At 37.5% G+C, this 15,413-nt stretch overlaps 1 protein-coding gene across 27 annotated transcripts in view; it reads left to right on the forward strand.

Annotated features, from left to right (window-relative positions):
- Nucleotides 1-15,413, forward strand: part of PLEKHA5 (pleckstrin homology domain containing A5) — a 243,153-nt gene that overhangs the window by 183,689 nt on the left and 44,051 nt on the right. For 19 of the 27 annotated variants that reach the window (XR_004483819.2, XR_004483820.2, XM_049695086.1 and 16 more), the window contains one exon: nt 64-117. The exons of the other annotated variants lie outside the window; for them this stretch is intronic. Coding sequence is in view for 17 of the 19 variants with exons in the window: in XM_049695086.1 (XP_049551043.1) it covers nt 64-117 (54 nt within the window). In the remaining 2 variants the exon portion in view is untranslated. The remainder of the gene's footprint in view (nt 1-63; nt 118-15,413) is intronic. 27 annotated transcript variants of the gene reach the window in all.

Here is a 15,413-nt window from a genome sequence, read left to right on the forward strand (position 1 = left end):
CCTTTTCAATGAATTCCGCACCCTTTTTCTCTGTCCATTTGTACCTTGATTGATGCCTACTAGAATGAAATCCTTTCACATCACCTTCAAAGGAACACCATATATTTGGATCATCAGGTGGGCCTTGAAGAATTTTTCTTACTTATCATACCTCATGTTTTAATGTTTTCAATGTAGTACAATTTTCGGGCTACTCAGATATTTCAGTCGTTTTGCGTTAATAGTGTGACTTTTACAAGTGGCAGGCTAAGAGACCCCTCACCAGGGGAATTCAGGAATACCAGAAGAAGCAGGTTAGAAAGGACAGTTGTGGAGATGAGGTGGGATACAAATGCCAGCTCTCTGGAAATTGAGAGCCTGGATTCTCTAGATTTCTTTTTTCTTATCCCAAGAATACTTGTAACTTATTGGCTTGTATCAGCTTGGAGGTGACCTAATTAAAGAAATAGGCACCCAGCTGTGAATGCCTTGTTGAAGGCCAGGAGGAGGTGGGTGTGGTGCTCTCTGTATTCCCAAGGGGAGGTTAACGATGGGTAAATGTTGAAAAGTGAGTGGAAGTTGATGAACAAGGACTGACACTCCTAAATGTTGGCGTCTATGAACTTCCCTGTTAATATTTAATTTTAATTTGATGAGGATTTTTTATATGTTCTTAAACATAAAATTTCTTCCAGTGGATACTTTCTTTTTGCATATAAATTAGGCTAGAATTTTCTTTAGCTTGTTTTCAAAACGTTCAAACTTGAATATTTTATCAAATGAAAGAGGTTACTGCGGAAAATGCTGTAAGACAGTATTTACACATTTATATTTGCCCTGTTTGAAACAAAATAATAATGTACTGCTTTAAATTAGTTATATTTAAAGAGGGATTTTGCATTAGGATGACCCTTGAAAGGATGTTCAATCATTTTTCTTTTAATTTTTAAAAGAAATATGCTTTTGTTAATTTGTAATTTATTTTCCCACAAAATGTTTTCATCATAGTTTTGCCTGTTGGAATGCTTTAGAAATCAGCATTTCATGAATCCAAACTCTAGTCTTCACTTCAGAGACTGGTGCTATTAAATTTAACCACAGTGTACATTATACAATCTAATAAAGACATGTTTGCCAACAAAATAGTAAGATAAGCCTTCCCTCAAAATTCCACACTGCCAGAAAGCTTCTAAGATACATGGGGAATAACTTTCTTAAAAGCACCTCTGTCTATAAAGCTAGAGATCGTTCTGACAAATTATGGGATATTACAAAAATTAGGGTTAAAAACGACGAAATGAATGTGACTCTGAAGTTATCTAGAATCTCTGGAAATAAACTTAGTGGTATATTAATCTATTGTTAATTTACTGCTCACCTCAACAAATCAAAACTGGCATTGCAGACACATAGAACTTGAGCAGCTCTTGGGAAAGTAAATATATCGAAAAGACCACCATTTGCTAAGATGATGCCTCTCCTCACCTCCCTTTCCCGGATTGAGCTGTTTCTTCCCTTGGCCTTAGTGGCCCAGATTCAGTTGAGGCTTCTGTTCCCGTCCTTTGCTCCCTTGGCAAGGTGACTTCTACAATCTCAACTTTTAGGCGACGCGCTAAGGAGCGCCACTCTAGAAAGTGGAAAAGGCGAGGAAATGGGATCTCCCCTAGAGCCTCTGAAGGGAGCGTGGCCCTGCCCACACTTTGGTTTTGGCCCATTGAGATGATTTCCAACTTCCAGCCTCCAGAAGTATAAGAGAATAAATGTGTGTTGTCTTTTAATTAATTAATTAAAATTAAAATCTCAACTTTGTATCGATCCTCTCTGTTCTGTCAACATGTCAGCAGAGCTTTTCCAGTAACTCACCTTTTTCTTATATTAGATCCCAAAATAGTTATATTATTCCACTTTTAAAATTTTGTGATAATGAGAAGAATTGTAGAATTTGATTGTTTAAATGATGATTTGCATTGAAATAAGACTATTTCTGATGGCAAAAATTGGACCATTTTTAGATAATAATTAGACAGTGCATAAAAAACATGGTGAGGGCTTTGCCCAGAAACTCAGATATGCCTAAATGTGTACATCCTTAAGGTTTCCTTAAGGTTTCCTAAGGAAAAATCTCTCTTTAAATAAGTCAAAAAATTTTATGATTTCAAATAATTGCATTTAATATAAATGAAATATTTACCTTTGAACTGTCCTGTGTTTTACATCAGTAGTAAGGTTATTAAGTTATATAGAAAGAATTCTTGGTAATGTTGAATTTTAATGAAATTTTTCACTCAGCTCAAACATTTCCAGCTTTTAATCTTGTTACTGCCAGTAGCCGATTCTAGGTGACCAGGTGTATTTTTATGGGCATTATTGGTTGCCTGGGTTTATAAACTGATTCACGAGTTTTATATAATTATAAATTTGAAAGTAGATTTTAAAACCTGAAAGTCAGAGGCTCTGGTCACATTTTATAGAACTGTATATCATACCAAGAGAACAGGTACTAATTGATACTCTTCCGACACTTATTCTGCTTGCTCAAATAAATAAATCATCAGAATAACCTAAGGCCAACATTTAATTGATTTAAATTCTCTTAATCCCTATCACTATTCATGAAAAATAGAACCAAAGGGTAGTCTCTGAGTTACTTCAGAGGTAAATTCATTTCTGATATTATAACAAATAAAAAATAAAAATGCCTTGTCTGAAATTCTGAAGATTTACATATTATACAGTCAATCGAAAACTCTTGTCTTCTGGTGCCATATCACCATCATGAGGACAAGTCATGTACTGAAGTGTTTTTAAAAATAACAAAAGCTATACTAATTATATGGTATAATTTTCTTCTGCTTTTTGATTTATTCTGAAGTACGCTATTATAGTTTATGTTTTTATAGCCCAGTTCGTAGACTGTTCAATGTCTACATTTCTTAAGACGAGCCTAGGTTTGTCATTTTTATGAATTTTAAGATAAAGCCCCAAAGTATAACCTGTGAAAGTATAATAATCCTAACTGGGTACTTTATGAACCTCATCTAGGTTCTATTTCGAAAATGAATAAATACATAATATATCAGTAACTCATTTTCTTCTCATTTAGCTTAGTCATCACTGAACGTTAGAGAAGCTTTTGGGTACCGTTTAAGTGAAACTTGGAAATTTCATCCTACAGTATACCTCTGGAATGGATTTGACATTGTCTTTTCCCTTGTTCATTCCTCTACTATCAGAATATAGGAGAGGGGAGAAAGGCCATAAGTGCAATCTTGCAGTGACCTTGTACTTGCCAGGAAGTTGGAGTAAATTCGAGATTATCAGCAGTTGTAAGGGCATCCCCTCCTGGAGAATGGAGTGTCCTGTTGCCGTTCTTTGACAGTGAGGGAAAAGAGACTGTCTTGATATATTTTCTTTTTTTCTCAGAACAGGGCAGATTGAGCATGAGTTTTAGAGCTATATGACCCTGCTGAACATGTATTTGATGACTAGGAGTTCCTAATATTTCGTGGAGCCACGTGCATATCATCTGTTTGAAGCCAGCGTAACAGGTCCCCATAGAAGCTGACTGTTATCAACCTCCTGCTGTTCAGCTGGGGCATATATATCCCCTTCAGCAGGTCTAACATGGCGAGTAGGGACTTCATTTTCTTACTCTTGTCCCTTACGAGGATTTCCTCTGGTATCTAGTTCTCGGCTCCTGTAGTCTGGACCAGGACTAGTTGTACTGAGCAAAGGAATGAAGCTGGGATCGTAGAAACTAGAGCAGGGGCTGAGGAGAGGGAACTAGGCAAGGCCTCTGTGGGTGAAGAGGTAGAGCAGGGACTGGAGCTTCTTCGATCAGTCGTAAAGGGAGGATTTATAGGATTGGGGAGATGAGGCCATGTTCCCATCCCTTCATCCATCTTCTTCCCTTCGTTTGTTTCGTTCTTCCTCACTTGCTTTTTCTTTCTTTTTCTGTTAGTGATTGCAGAGCAGTTATGAGGGAATTTCTGCCAGCTTTCCAGGTAGGCCATGGTAACAGAAAATGAGACGCTTAAGAACTGAGATGAAGAAATGTGTAGGGGGCTCCCCTGGTGGCGCAGTGGTTGAGAGTCCGCCAGCCGATGCAGGGGACGCGGGTTCATGCCCCGGTCCACATGTCGCAGAGCGGCTGGGCCCGTGAGCCATGGCCGCTGAGCCTGCACGTCCGGAGCCTGTGCTCCGCAACGGGAGAGGCCACAGCAGCGAGAGGCCCGCGTACTGCAAAAAAAAAAAAAAAAAAAAAAAAAAAAAATTATGACATTCTGCCTCTACCCCTGTCCCTTCAAGAGTCACTGTAGTTAACTGCATCAGAAACAGCTGCATGAGAACGGGAAAGGAAGGGAAATCCCTCAGTCAGTCACACCTGTGTTGGGGATGGCCAAAAGTTCTTTGTGAAAAGAATATGACTCTGCTATGAATAATTTTATGAAATTCATTTGCCCCTACCCATCTGGAGCCATCTTCCCCCCACCAACATGGAGCATACCTAAGTCATTTCTGAATTTAGCATCAAATGGTATATTCTTTAACACCAGATGGCTAAAGGACCTTATCCTCAAATTTTCATGGAAAAGCTGGAAGTTTCTCATAACAAACCAGTTTGCCATAGTACAAGAAAGGAAAAATACAGCTCAAGCATACCTGTGGTGTTCTTTGTTGCATGGAAATGTTGAAGGTTAGCAAGTCAGTAGCTCAATCCTTCTTTTATCAGCACATTTTTTTTAAGTATGAGCAAACGCTTGAGAGAAGAGTCATTTTTGATCATACTAACCTCTAAAACATCTTGAAGAGTAAGCTGAAGTTTCTAATTTGCAAAAGTTTTGTAGTAGCATTCAGGTTTTGTAATGTAATTCTTTTATAAAGATTAATATTTTATGAGCCGTGCACTAAAACTACTAGTGACTTTTGGAAGAAGTCTGATATTCTATTAATATTACTGGTTGCTGTGGACATTGCTCATCAGCATGCTTTCTGTATCCTTTCAAGAAACCACAATGTAGAAACAGGAACTCTGACCACTTTTAAACATACTTATGCCAAGGGAAATGCAAAAAGGAACAGTTAACTGGGTGTATGTAATTGGTACTGAAACCATTCAAGGTAAAAATCTCAGTACTTTCTTGCCTTTTGTTCTTTGTGTTCATGAAAGACAGCTTCCCTATAAGGGAAGAAATGCTAACAAGATGATTGAAAAGATTCTTGATGGCTTTCATTGTTGTCCATTCAGCAACCTCATTCTATTGAGCTATTAAGCAAGATCCCATTTTCTTTAATATTTGAAGGGGTCCTAGAGCTTCTATTTTTAGGGATGACTGAGAGCTACAGGAGCTAATGTTTCTAGGGGATATAGAAAAGGCATTTGAAAAAAGCAAACTGGAAAATTGAAAGAATATTATTGAACACTTACTGACCCAAACTAGTTACATAGTGTAGAATATCTGTATTTTCTTTTGCTGTGCTATTCAGAGCATTCCTCTCTCTCTCTCTCTCTCTCTCTCTCTCTCTCTCTCTCTCTCATACACCATTCCTCCTTTTTTCTTTTTCTGTCTCTCCCTTCCTCTGTATATTTGATCATAGAAGTGGGAGAGGGAGATGACACTGAGAAAATTCTTAACCAGGATATGACATCATAATGGCAGAATATAAATAAATGGACGGTGGGTAGGTTAGAATTTAGAAAGTGGAAAGATTTAATACATGTGTGTCAATACTCTGATCTCTCAGCCTATCGGATGCTTAACCATTATTATATGGTTCTCCTGTTTCTTACCAGTGACTCATCAGGCCCTTCTTGATAACTGTTTTCACCCCTCTCAACCCTAACTGGGGAAGTGCCCTGTTTCTTGGTGTTCTCTCATCTGAACATTCATCTACTCATTATTTTACTAGTTCTCTCTTTGTTACTTTTCATCTCTAGCCCCTGGGTTTCTCCCAGAAAGCAGAGCCTGTGATGTGGGCTTCCTTGATGTGGGCTTGTTTGCAGGAAGTTTATTTTGGGAAGTGATTCCAAGGTACAGGAGTAAAGAGGGTGAGACTATATACTATCAACTACCATAGGCAACTGGGGCCTCATCTGATACTTGTTAACAAATAGAAACCCAGCTGAACTAGAGCAGAGTACTCACTCCCGTCTTCCACTGACCAAGGGTTGTCCCTTGAGACTAACTCTCTAGCACACTGAGGTTATGCATACATGAGCACCCAGTGGGTTCCCATACACCCAGCAAGACCTGAAACCGAAGGTGTGGAGAGGGGCACAAAAGGCATCTAAAACACCACTCTCTGCAGTTTCCGTTACGTAGTTATAGTTGCTCACAGAGATCTCCATTTGGAAGTTCTGCCTTCAGTACATCTCCAGCATGTCCAAAATTAAGGTTGTTATCTGATCCCTCAATTCCCTGACCAAAAAACTGAAAGCAGAAGTGGTTCAAAATATTGGTCACCTTTAACCCCATTGATGTAACAGACATTTATTGAACACATCATCCTTGGGGAAGAGCTTGATGGACTTCGAGAAGGATTAGGACCTTTCTTTAGCTGTTTGCTTAGACCTAGAACATAAAGTGGGGAAAGAGGAAAGTCTCCTCCAGCTATGGCTCGGACAGCCTCTCACAGCCTAGTGGATGAAAAGAAAAACAACTGGCAGGCTACTTGGAAGGACCCCCAGTGTGATGGTCCTTGGCACCCTGCCTGCTGTTCCACCACTTTGAGTGTGGAGATTCTACAAATTTATAAAAATGGCAGAATTAAGTCATCCAGCCTCCTGGAGTTGTATTACGTTCTCCTAATATTTCATGTGCCCAACACCAACTCCTGTTAATGCTAACGATACCTTGAAACTGGAGTTAAAAGTACTTTCAAAACACTTTTACTGAAAACAGAAAAATCATGCGATTCTGTAGAACCATCCGAACAGGTTTTAATTTAGCTGGTACATAATATCTGCATGGTGTTTAGTCAGGATCATAGAAGCCACCAAAACACCTTCCACGTACTAGCTCCTTGTTATACCATTTAGTCAACAAATCCTGGCAGCACTCAAAGCACCTGCCTCATTGTCTTTCAGCTAACTCAGGAAACTTCAAACTCCCGGTTCCCTACAAAATAAAGTCTCTTTTTGGTTTGTCACTCAAGCCCTCGTTTCATCACCACCAGCCCCTACCAGCCTGTGAAACACTTCCTCCCCCATAAACCCTTTTCTGCAGCCAGCGCCCCATCGTTTCTCAGATACTACAGAAGCACCCCCATTCTCTACAATGTGCACCTGCCCAGCGTCTGTCCATCCTAATAGCATAAGTATCACTTCACAGTTTTCAAAGTGCTGTTATATACCGTGTCCCATCTGCTTCTAATACTTGCCTCTGCAGCATGTGGCCAGTTACTTTTATCCCCAGTCACGTTGAATGACTTGTCCAAAATCACAAAGCTAGGATGAATACCTTGTATTAGTGAATTTTCTTTCTTTTTTAAATCTATTCTTCCTTCAAAATCAGGAGTTGTTCTTGTACCTATAGAATAGTTCTGTTTCAGGTTGCTGATCTTTGTTACCTGAAGAATACCAGCTCTTGGTTATATAACTGGTTATTCTCCTATCTAACAAGACGGGAAAATGAAAACAAAATTTCCCCACCCCTCCGAAAATGCATAATATTTCTACAGTTCCACAGTTGATTTACAAAAGCAGATATTTTAATAAGCCAATTATTGTGGCTTTTGTTTGCTTCTGTCTTATTTGAATGTATTTTTTCAGAAAGTTCATTCAGCAGAGATTTATGGAGCTCAGTGTCAGGCAGGATGTTAGCTTGCAAAGTGGAATTGTAAATGATTTTCAAAGCTCAGGAAGGAAACAAAGTTGAGCATAAATGCCAAAGTCATTTCTGGGATCAACCTAAGGATGTGATTATGTAGTTAAAACATAAGCTGATAAATCTTTGAATTAATGGTAGGAATTCTGCTACTCAGTGCCAATTTTAACTCAGTAAGAATACAATTGCTATTAATAAAACCCAGATCCTGTATCTAGAAGATATTTTACTTTTGATTTAAAGCTCAAATGTATTTTTCTAGTAGATTTACCCATTGACCAGAACAAATACTTTTTTTTAGCTAACAGAGATGTAAGATTTTCACTTTCGGAATGTTTTGTCCCTTTAAAATAGTATTGTTTTATGGTATCGTTTCACAAAATGCTTGCAAAGAAGAGAAATATGTGACCATTTCAAACACAATATTTATTTATTTCCACCATAAAGCATTTTTACAAAATGTATTTTGAGCTTTTTTAATATTATCAGTTGCCTGTGGATGCCAGGAATAAAGATGGTGGCATCAGATAATACATTACTTAAAGTTAAAGGAACAATTTAAAAAAAAAAAAAAGAACAGTCCTTAATAAGGAAAACAGGTTTAAGCCACTGAAGTAAAAATCAGATCTATAAAATGTATCTTGTAGCCAAAAGGATTTTAATTTTATTTTAAATTCTTGAGACTCGTAGGTGAAAAAGGATGAAACTGACGGTAAGTAAATTATATATGTAAATTATTTGGAAAGACATTAGCCTAGACCTTAAAAGTTTCCTTCAAAATATACCACAGGTATATACCTCAAGATGGTGGCTTAAAAAAGTCAGCAATTTAAATAAGGTTGTGTGTAGACATTGCCCTCCTTTTGTTCTGCTGGATTAGGGGTGTTTTCATATTTCTCAATAAATGGACCTTATTCCTGAAGCCAGTACTTAACAGCATCAGTCAGTCTAGAAATGCTCTTTTTTTTCCCTTCTTTTCTTTTAAGGAAATGTCGGATACATTTGACTTCAGTGTTAGTGTCGCAATTTGTTTTTTCTTTCTTTGTTTTTAATCTGTGTTTCTCCCTTGAAGAAAAAGAGGATATGTTGTATGGTCTAGCTACATCATTTAAAGTACCACTGATTTTTCTGAATACATACAATAGTAATACTTTCCCAAAGTTTTACATTTAGAAACCATACATAGCATAGAAGAGTTTGTTCTGATTGCTTTAAAATTTCCAAAGAAATAGACCTCCATACTTTGCCCCGTCGGCTATAAAGAGACTTATTTACATTCTTCTATTTAAAAAGTCACTTCAGATTTTCCTGCTTCCTGTTAAACAATGCGTGGTTTCTATAGGTGGTCATACCCTTCAATCTCAGGTTCTCGGACTTTCAGAAGTGCCTGGAATGAGAGTGGAAGGCATTTACATTGTCATTATCCAAATGACCTGTTTACAAAGGCCCCTGCATTCCTCACAGCTTCACCCTGGGCATGTCAAATTCTCTAGCCTTTTATTTTTGCCACACATCTTGGAAGTTTACTGATCTAGACACAGGAGGACATTCCTGAGAGATGGATTCTTCAGTGATTAGGCTATCAGGGTTTTTGGCTATTGTTAAGACAGATTCCCAACTTAAAAATGCTTTTTCTAAGGTGTCTTTAAGAACTCAGGAAAAATCCATTTTCCACTTGAATGGGAGATGACAGCGCAGAGATGGGTTATCAGTGAAGGACAGAAGCTCTGTAGGGCGGAGAGAAATCATCCTGACTTCTTGCACCCGCCCCCAAAAGAGGGAGGGAGCCGTTACTGCAGAATTCAGACGCGAGGAAACCCATTTACTCGGCAGAGCTTGGGCAGATGTTTTCCCTTACGGGAATGAGATCCACATCTAGGGGGAAATTATACTTGCTTTACTGGTCTAGAATTTCTAGACTTACAATCCAGTATAATAGCCACTCGCCATATATGGCTACTTAAGTTAGTTACACTTCTATAAAAATAAGATTCATTTTCTCTGTCACACGGGCCACATTTCAGGGGCTGAGGAGTCATTGGTGTGGCATGTTGGACTACACTAATGGAGAACATTTCCATCATCAGAGAAAGTTCTGTTGGACAATGCTATTCTAGATGAATCATTATGTAAACTTTTCAAAGAGCAGTTAAGGGACTTCCCTGGCAGTCCAGTGGTTAGGACTCTGCGCTTCCACTGCAGGAGGCTCGGGTTTGATCCCTGGTCGGGGAGCTAGGATCCCGCATGCCGCGCGGCCAAATAAATAAATAGCAATGAAGCCACTACTTAACCACTTCTTAAACCGAAAGGGGGATTGGGAAATTAATCTTCCCAAGGATAAATTATATGAATGATTGTCCTGGCTTTGCTCACTGCTAGTCTTTCTTCTTCCCCCTAAAAATTATTCTGGAGCATGTATCTCATGACTTACAATATCCTGTTCCTTCTGCATCCCTAGCTGGTCCAATTTCTGTAGAGACAGAGACTTTGAAGCGGATATTAGAAGTTGCCACTGGCAACTGGAAATTGGATTCGTAGTAATACCCCACCCCCCCACCCCGTGATTCTGCTGAGTTCACTAATATTATTAATAAGGAGATTCAGTTGATTTTTTAAGGGGGTTAAGTCTCTTAATGCTGTATTTCATACAAAGACAAGACTATTTTAGTCTACATGCAATATACTTGTGTTTAGATCATTAGTTTGAAATTTTTCATCTTTTGATAGTTGCACAGGTATCCTGACCAACATTTAGTACCAGCTCATCAAGACGTTGAAGAATTCCTTATTGGTGATGGTTGAATTGGTCCTCAATGACGTAAATTAGTGCCAGGGTAGGACCATTGTTCTCAAGCCTGATTTCCTGTCATACCTACCGGCGGATCTTTAGAAAGACAAAAACAAAGTACAATTCTCAAGGCTGTCTGCCCCCCAGCCCCCAGTGAGAGTTGCCAGAGCCCACTCTGTTTTGAAAACTCCACAGGTGATTTATTTTTTCTCCTCAGTCAGGTTTGAGAACTACTGAGATAAATAATGACAAGGAAAGCCAAAGAAAGAGGAGATGTCTGGGGTTTTTTTTGAAACATAAAACACTATCTTAGTGCTTTCTAACCTTTTTCCTACATGGCCCACATAGAAAAGTGACAGTAGGTGTGCACACCTTGACAGAAACTTGAGGCCGTGCTGTTGGGAGCGTGTTAGGCACTCTGAGGACTGAGGTGGTCCCCAACTCCAGACACCTGGAACCCTTTCCCAGCCCGCAGGTGTCAGTTGGGAGGTTCCACTCAAGATCCTGCCAGCTGTGACACGGTTGCATAGAATTGTGTTGAGTAAGTGTTTTGGTGATGGGTTTTTAAATCAAGATATTTCTAACAGTAACATCAAAGGATGCTCTATTCATACTAGCCCAACATACCTCAAACCTCAGAAGGAGGCTGGAGTTAAGTATCTCATTTTCTAGGTGGTTTTTGTAAACATTTGGACTTACAAATTTCAAGTAAAAATATGTCTTTGTTGTAAACAGAAATATATTGGCATTGCCTAACTGTATTTCCAAGATATTTCCACTTAAGTTTTCTTATTTATTGCTGAAGTTAATTATGAAAATAGTGTCATCTCCAATTCATACATTCTCATTTTTGTTATTATAAAATAGTGGGCCTTTTATAATAGCTTTATAATTTAGCAATTAATTGGAAACTAAACCTGTATTACCGTTTAGTTCAAAGAAGGAATTAAAGCAGGAAGCGAAGCATTTAACTCATTTTCAAGTAAATTATTAAACATCCCCCAAGTACTAGTTAGTCTTTCTCTTGCTCTGATTCCTTAAAACAAAAATACATTAGCTATTAGCAGCAGTGCCTTAATGCTGCCTAGGATTCTTGTAGTAGTCAAACCAGAAGAGAATTGCTGGATAGTCCTTTTTTTTAAGAACTGAGCATGAAATCCTAAGGTGCTCATGGAGCATCACGTATTTGGGGGGGGGGGAGGGGGGAGTCATATTTTACTGCTTTAATTCAAAAGCTGTTGTATAAAGTTTACGTAGCAAAAGCCAGATAGCATGTGTTGTTTCAGTGTAAATTTCAGAGATGATCAGTTTCTAAGTTTTAAAATACAGATATTTCATGAAACAAATGAACCTGTCTACGAAACAGACTTACAGACATAGAGAACAGACTTGTGATTGCCAAGGGGGAGGAGGGTGGGAGAGGGATGGAATGGGAGTTTAGGGTTAGCAGATGCAAACTGTTACATATAGGATGGATAAACAACAAGGTTCCACTGTATAGCACAGGGAACTATATTCAATATCCTGTGATAAACCATAATGGAAAAGAATATAAAAAGAATGTATATGTATAACTGAATCACTTTGCTAAACAGCAGAAACTAACACAACATTGCAAATCAACTATACTTCAATAAGATAGAGATATTTCAGAGGTGATTTAGTGAAAGAAATCACTAGCCTATTTCTAGGATCTATTTGGAGAGAAAGCAGATCTAGTATTTCCAATTCAGTAAATCTGGAAAGAGTCAAATTTCAGGCAGATCATTGAAATTGTTTAATGTGGACCGCACTCCCATTGTGTGGGATCCTGAGTACTGTGTTTAGCTGGCCTCACCTGTTGCATGCTACGTGCAAGGAGAGTGCCACCACATACAGGACCATTCCCCTGTGCAGATTTTTCTTACAAGCCCAGTCATCCTAACAGCCCTTGGTCAGGTGAGTGTGGTGCCCAGGGGAATTCTGAAATACTTCTGCTGCTTCTGTCTGCAGATAGACTTATCCCATCTCTCTGGCTTGAGTAAAATGAGATTCCCAAGGAGTATGTAAGCTGAAGAACATTCACTGTTACCAGATTACATTTGACTTACTTCAGCACCTTGAGAAAGAACATTGTAGTTACTTCTGCCAAAAGGAATCTTTAAACCAGCCTGTCACCTTCATGTTTTAATGGTATTGTCTACATCAGAGATTTTCAAATTGCGCATTATAGTTATCTGGGAATCAGGGTCTTTTCAAATTCCTCAAGTGATTCTGGGTTAAGAACCACTGGTTGAAATAAGCTTGAACTTTGATTTCTGAAGTAGCCAGTAATAAAAAGGAAAGAAATATTAATAAGATAGTCATAGGTATTTACAAATGCATTGGGGCAGCTTACTTTTTTTAGTTAGTTAACATTTCTTCAGTCAATTTCTGACGTGGATACAGACTCATACGGCAGGATAAAGGTTGTGAGAACAGTTCTTTAGATCAGGGCCTCGCTGCACTAAAGGACTCCCAACAGCTTTGAACATGATACAAACACATGTGCTAAAATTTTTTCTTAACCTCTTTGTGTCGCCAAGGGGTGTTTCCCAGAGGATATAGTTGTTCCATTAATCTAGTTTATTTGGTATTTTTTTTTTATCCTTGACTAATAACATTTATTTTTTAATGAGAAAAGCAGTATCTATTCAGTGGAGAAAATTTGGGAAATGTAGAGAAGTATATAGAAAAAAAAATAATGATCTGGTCCCACAACTTAAAATAATTACTGCTAACATTTTTCATTTCTTTGCTGTACTAAACTGTCACTTTCCAAAGATGCCTTCTAATTTTAATATTCTAGGATTTGATATATACATTTGAAATTTTTCATAATGAAAAACAGTTCCAGAAGTGATCTCTGAGACACTCTGTACACTTTAAATGTTATTTTTTGTTAGACAGAGAAAGACAGATACTCCATGTTATCACTTATATGTGGAATCTAAAAAGTAAAACGAATGAATATAACAAAACAGAAACAGTCTCACAGACGTAGAGAACAAGCTGGTGGTTACCAGTGGGAAGACAGGAGTGGGGAGGGGCAAGACAGAAGTGGGGGATTAAGGTACAAACTGCTATGTATAAAATAAATAACCTACATGGATATATTGTACAGCGTAAGGAATATAGCTAATATTTTATAATAACTTTAAATGGGGTAAAATCTATAAAAATACTGAATCACCATTGCACACCTGAAAATAATATAATACTGTAAATTAGCTATACTTCAATTTTTTAAATTTAATCTTTTTTTTAATGTTATTTTTACTCTTAGTATTTTAGTTTCTCTGTTCCTAAATCAGTGTCTTCCTGCAAGATCCTTCTCAGTGACTTAATATTTAATGATCTTTGACAGGTAAATTAAAGAGTCATTTTTAAATCACAAATGTGGCTTCCCTCTATAATGTACATATTTACCCTCTCAAAGTACTCCACTAAATAAATCAAGCTTGATTACCCTTCTGCAGAAATCATACTGTCTCTTCTCCCTTTATAAATACATTTCAAGTAAACTCCTCAGGCCTAGAGGCTGAACACTAGTCATTGATCTGCTCCACTTAAAGGTGGGAGCCGCCATATTGGCAGACCCAGCCCTTTGACAGTGGCCTCTTTGTAGCGCCAGATTTCCGAGACTCCACGGCAGTTTCAGTTTGCCCTTGAGTGACTTTTACATTTGGATACTCTCTGACCTGCATTATTTCTTAAATATTCATATGCTCCTGACCTTTCTTTCAAACCCCAGCCCCTCTACCACCTCCCCCCAACCCCCCAACCTCTGAGTCAGGTATTCTTCTGTCTAATTTTCATGGCATGCTATTGAAAAGTAGCAAGTATAGATGAGATTGCTTTGAAAATCAAAATTAAATAATACTAAAAAATGAAGAGAGACTTAAGCTACCTATGTTATACAAAGTATGTATCAATGCAGTCAAATGATTGAGCCAAAAACAAAGGCAGTTACAACTGTTCCAAGATCAACATTTGGTTAAGATAAAATAACCAGCGTTCCTTTAAAATATAAGCATGTAATAAGCATTTTTTTTCTGCTAAAGAAAAATTTATATCTATAGTTGTCTCTTTATGTTACTTTCCAACACTGTAAAATTTTTTCCTGTACTGCATATCAACACAGTTCTTACCTGTGTGCATGAGATGTCACCTATAAATGCCTTGGTCCCTTATTGGATAACATTGGGGAAAAAAAGAAGTTTGAGTTCAACCGATGAGTAGATTTAACTGATGTATAGAAGTTTGAGTTTAATAAGTAAATGTGTAGATTTAAAAGCAAATTACTTACCTTGAATAAAACTTTTTAAAAGTAAATTAAACCAGTCATTTAACAACCAAAACAGGTATTATTGACATGAAACATTGGTAACTAGACTGAAAATAAAAATGTCTAGGTATAAAGTTTTCAAGATTTAATTTTTACTTATGCATTTAATCTTAATATTAGTAAATTTTTGTTGCAGATTTAGCTAACTCAGTAAAGTAGCATTTGTTAACCATGATAGAAATGCTTATTTTCTATAATATGGGGGATGAAAATTATATAAACCAAGTGTTACAAATTGCAATTATAAACAGACTTGTCTGCTTACAAATGGTACAAACTTTGTTGGCCTTTTACCATATATATATATATATATATATATATATATATATATATATATATATATATAAAACTGTCTTTTGAATGCTTTAATTCTTGAGTCCAGAGCCTGCTAAAATAAATATTTTTCTAGAGGCAGTAATTAAGTACAATATAGCTGGAAATGTGAAACATGGTT

The sequence above is a fragment of the Orcinus orca genome, chromosome 11 (genome assembly GCF_937001465.1).
Source record: "Orcinus orca chromosome 11, mOrcOrc1.1, whole genome shotgun sequence".
In the NCBI taxonomy this organism is placed as follows: Eukaryota; Metazoa; Chordata; class Mammalia; order Artiodactyla; family Delphinidae; genus Orcinus; species Orcinus orca.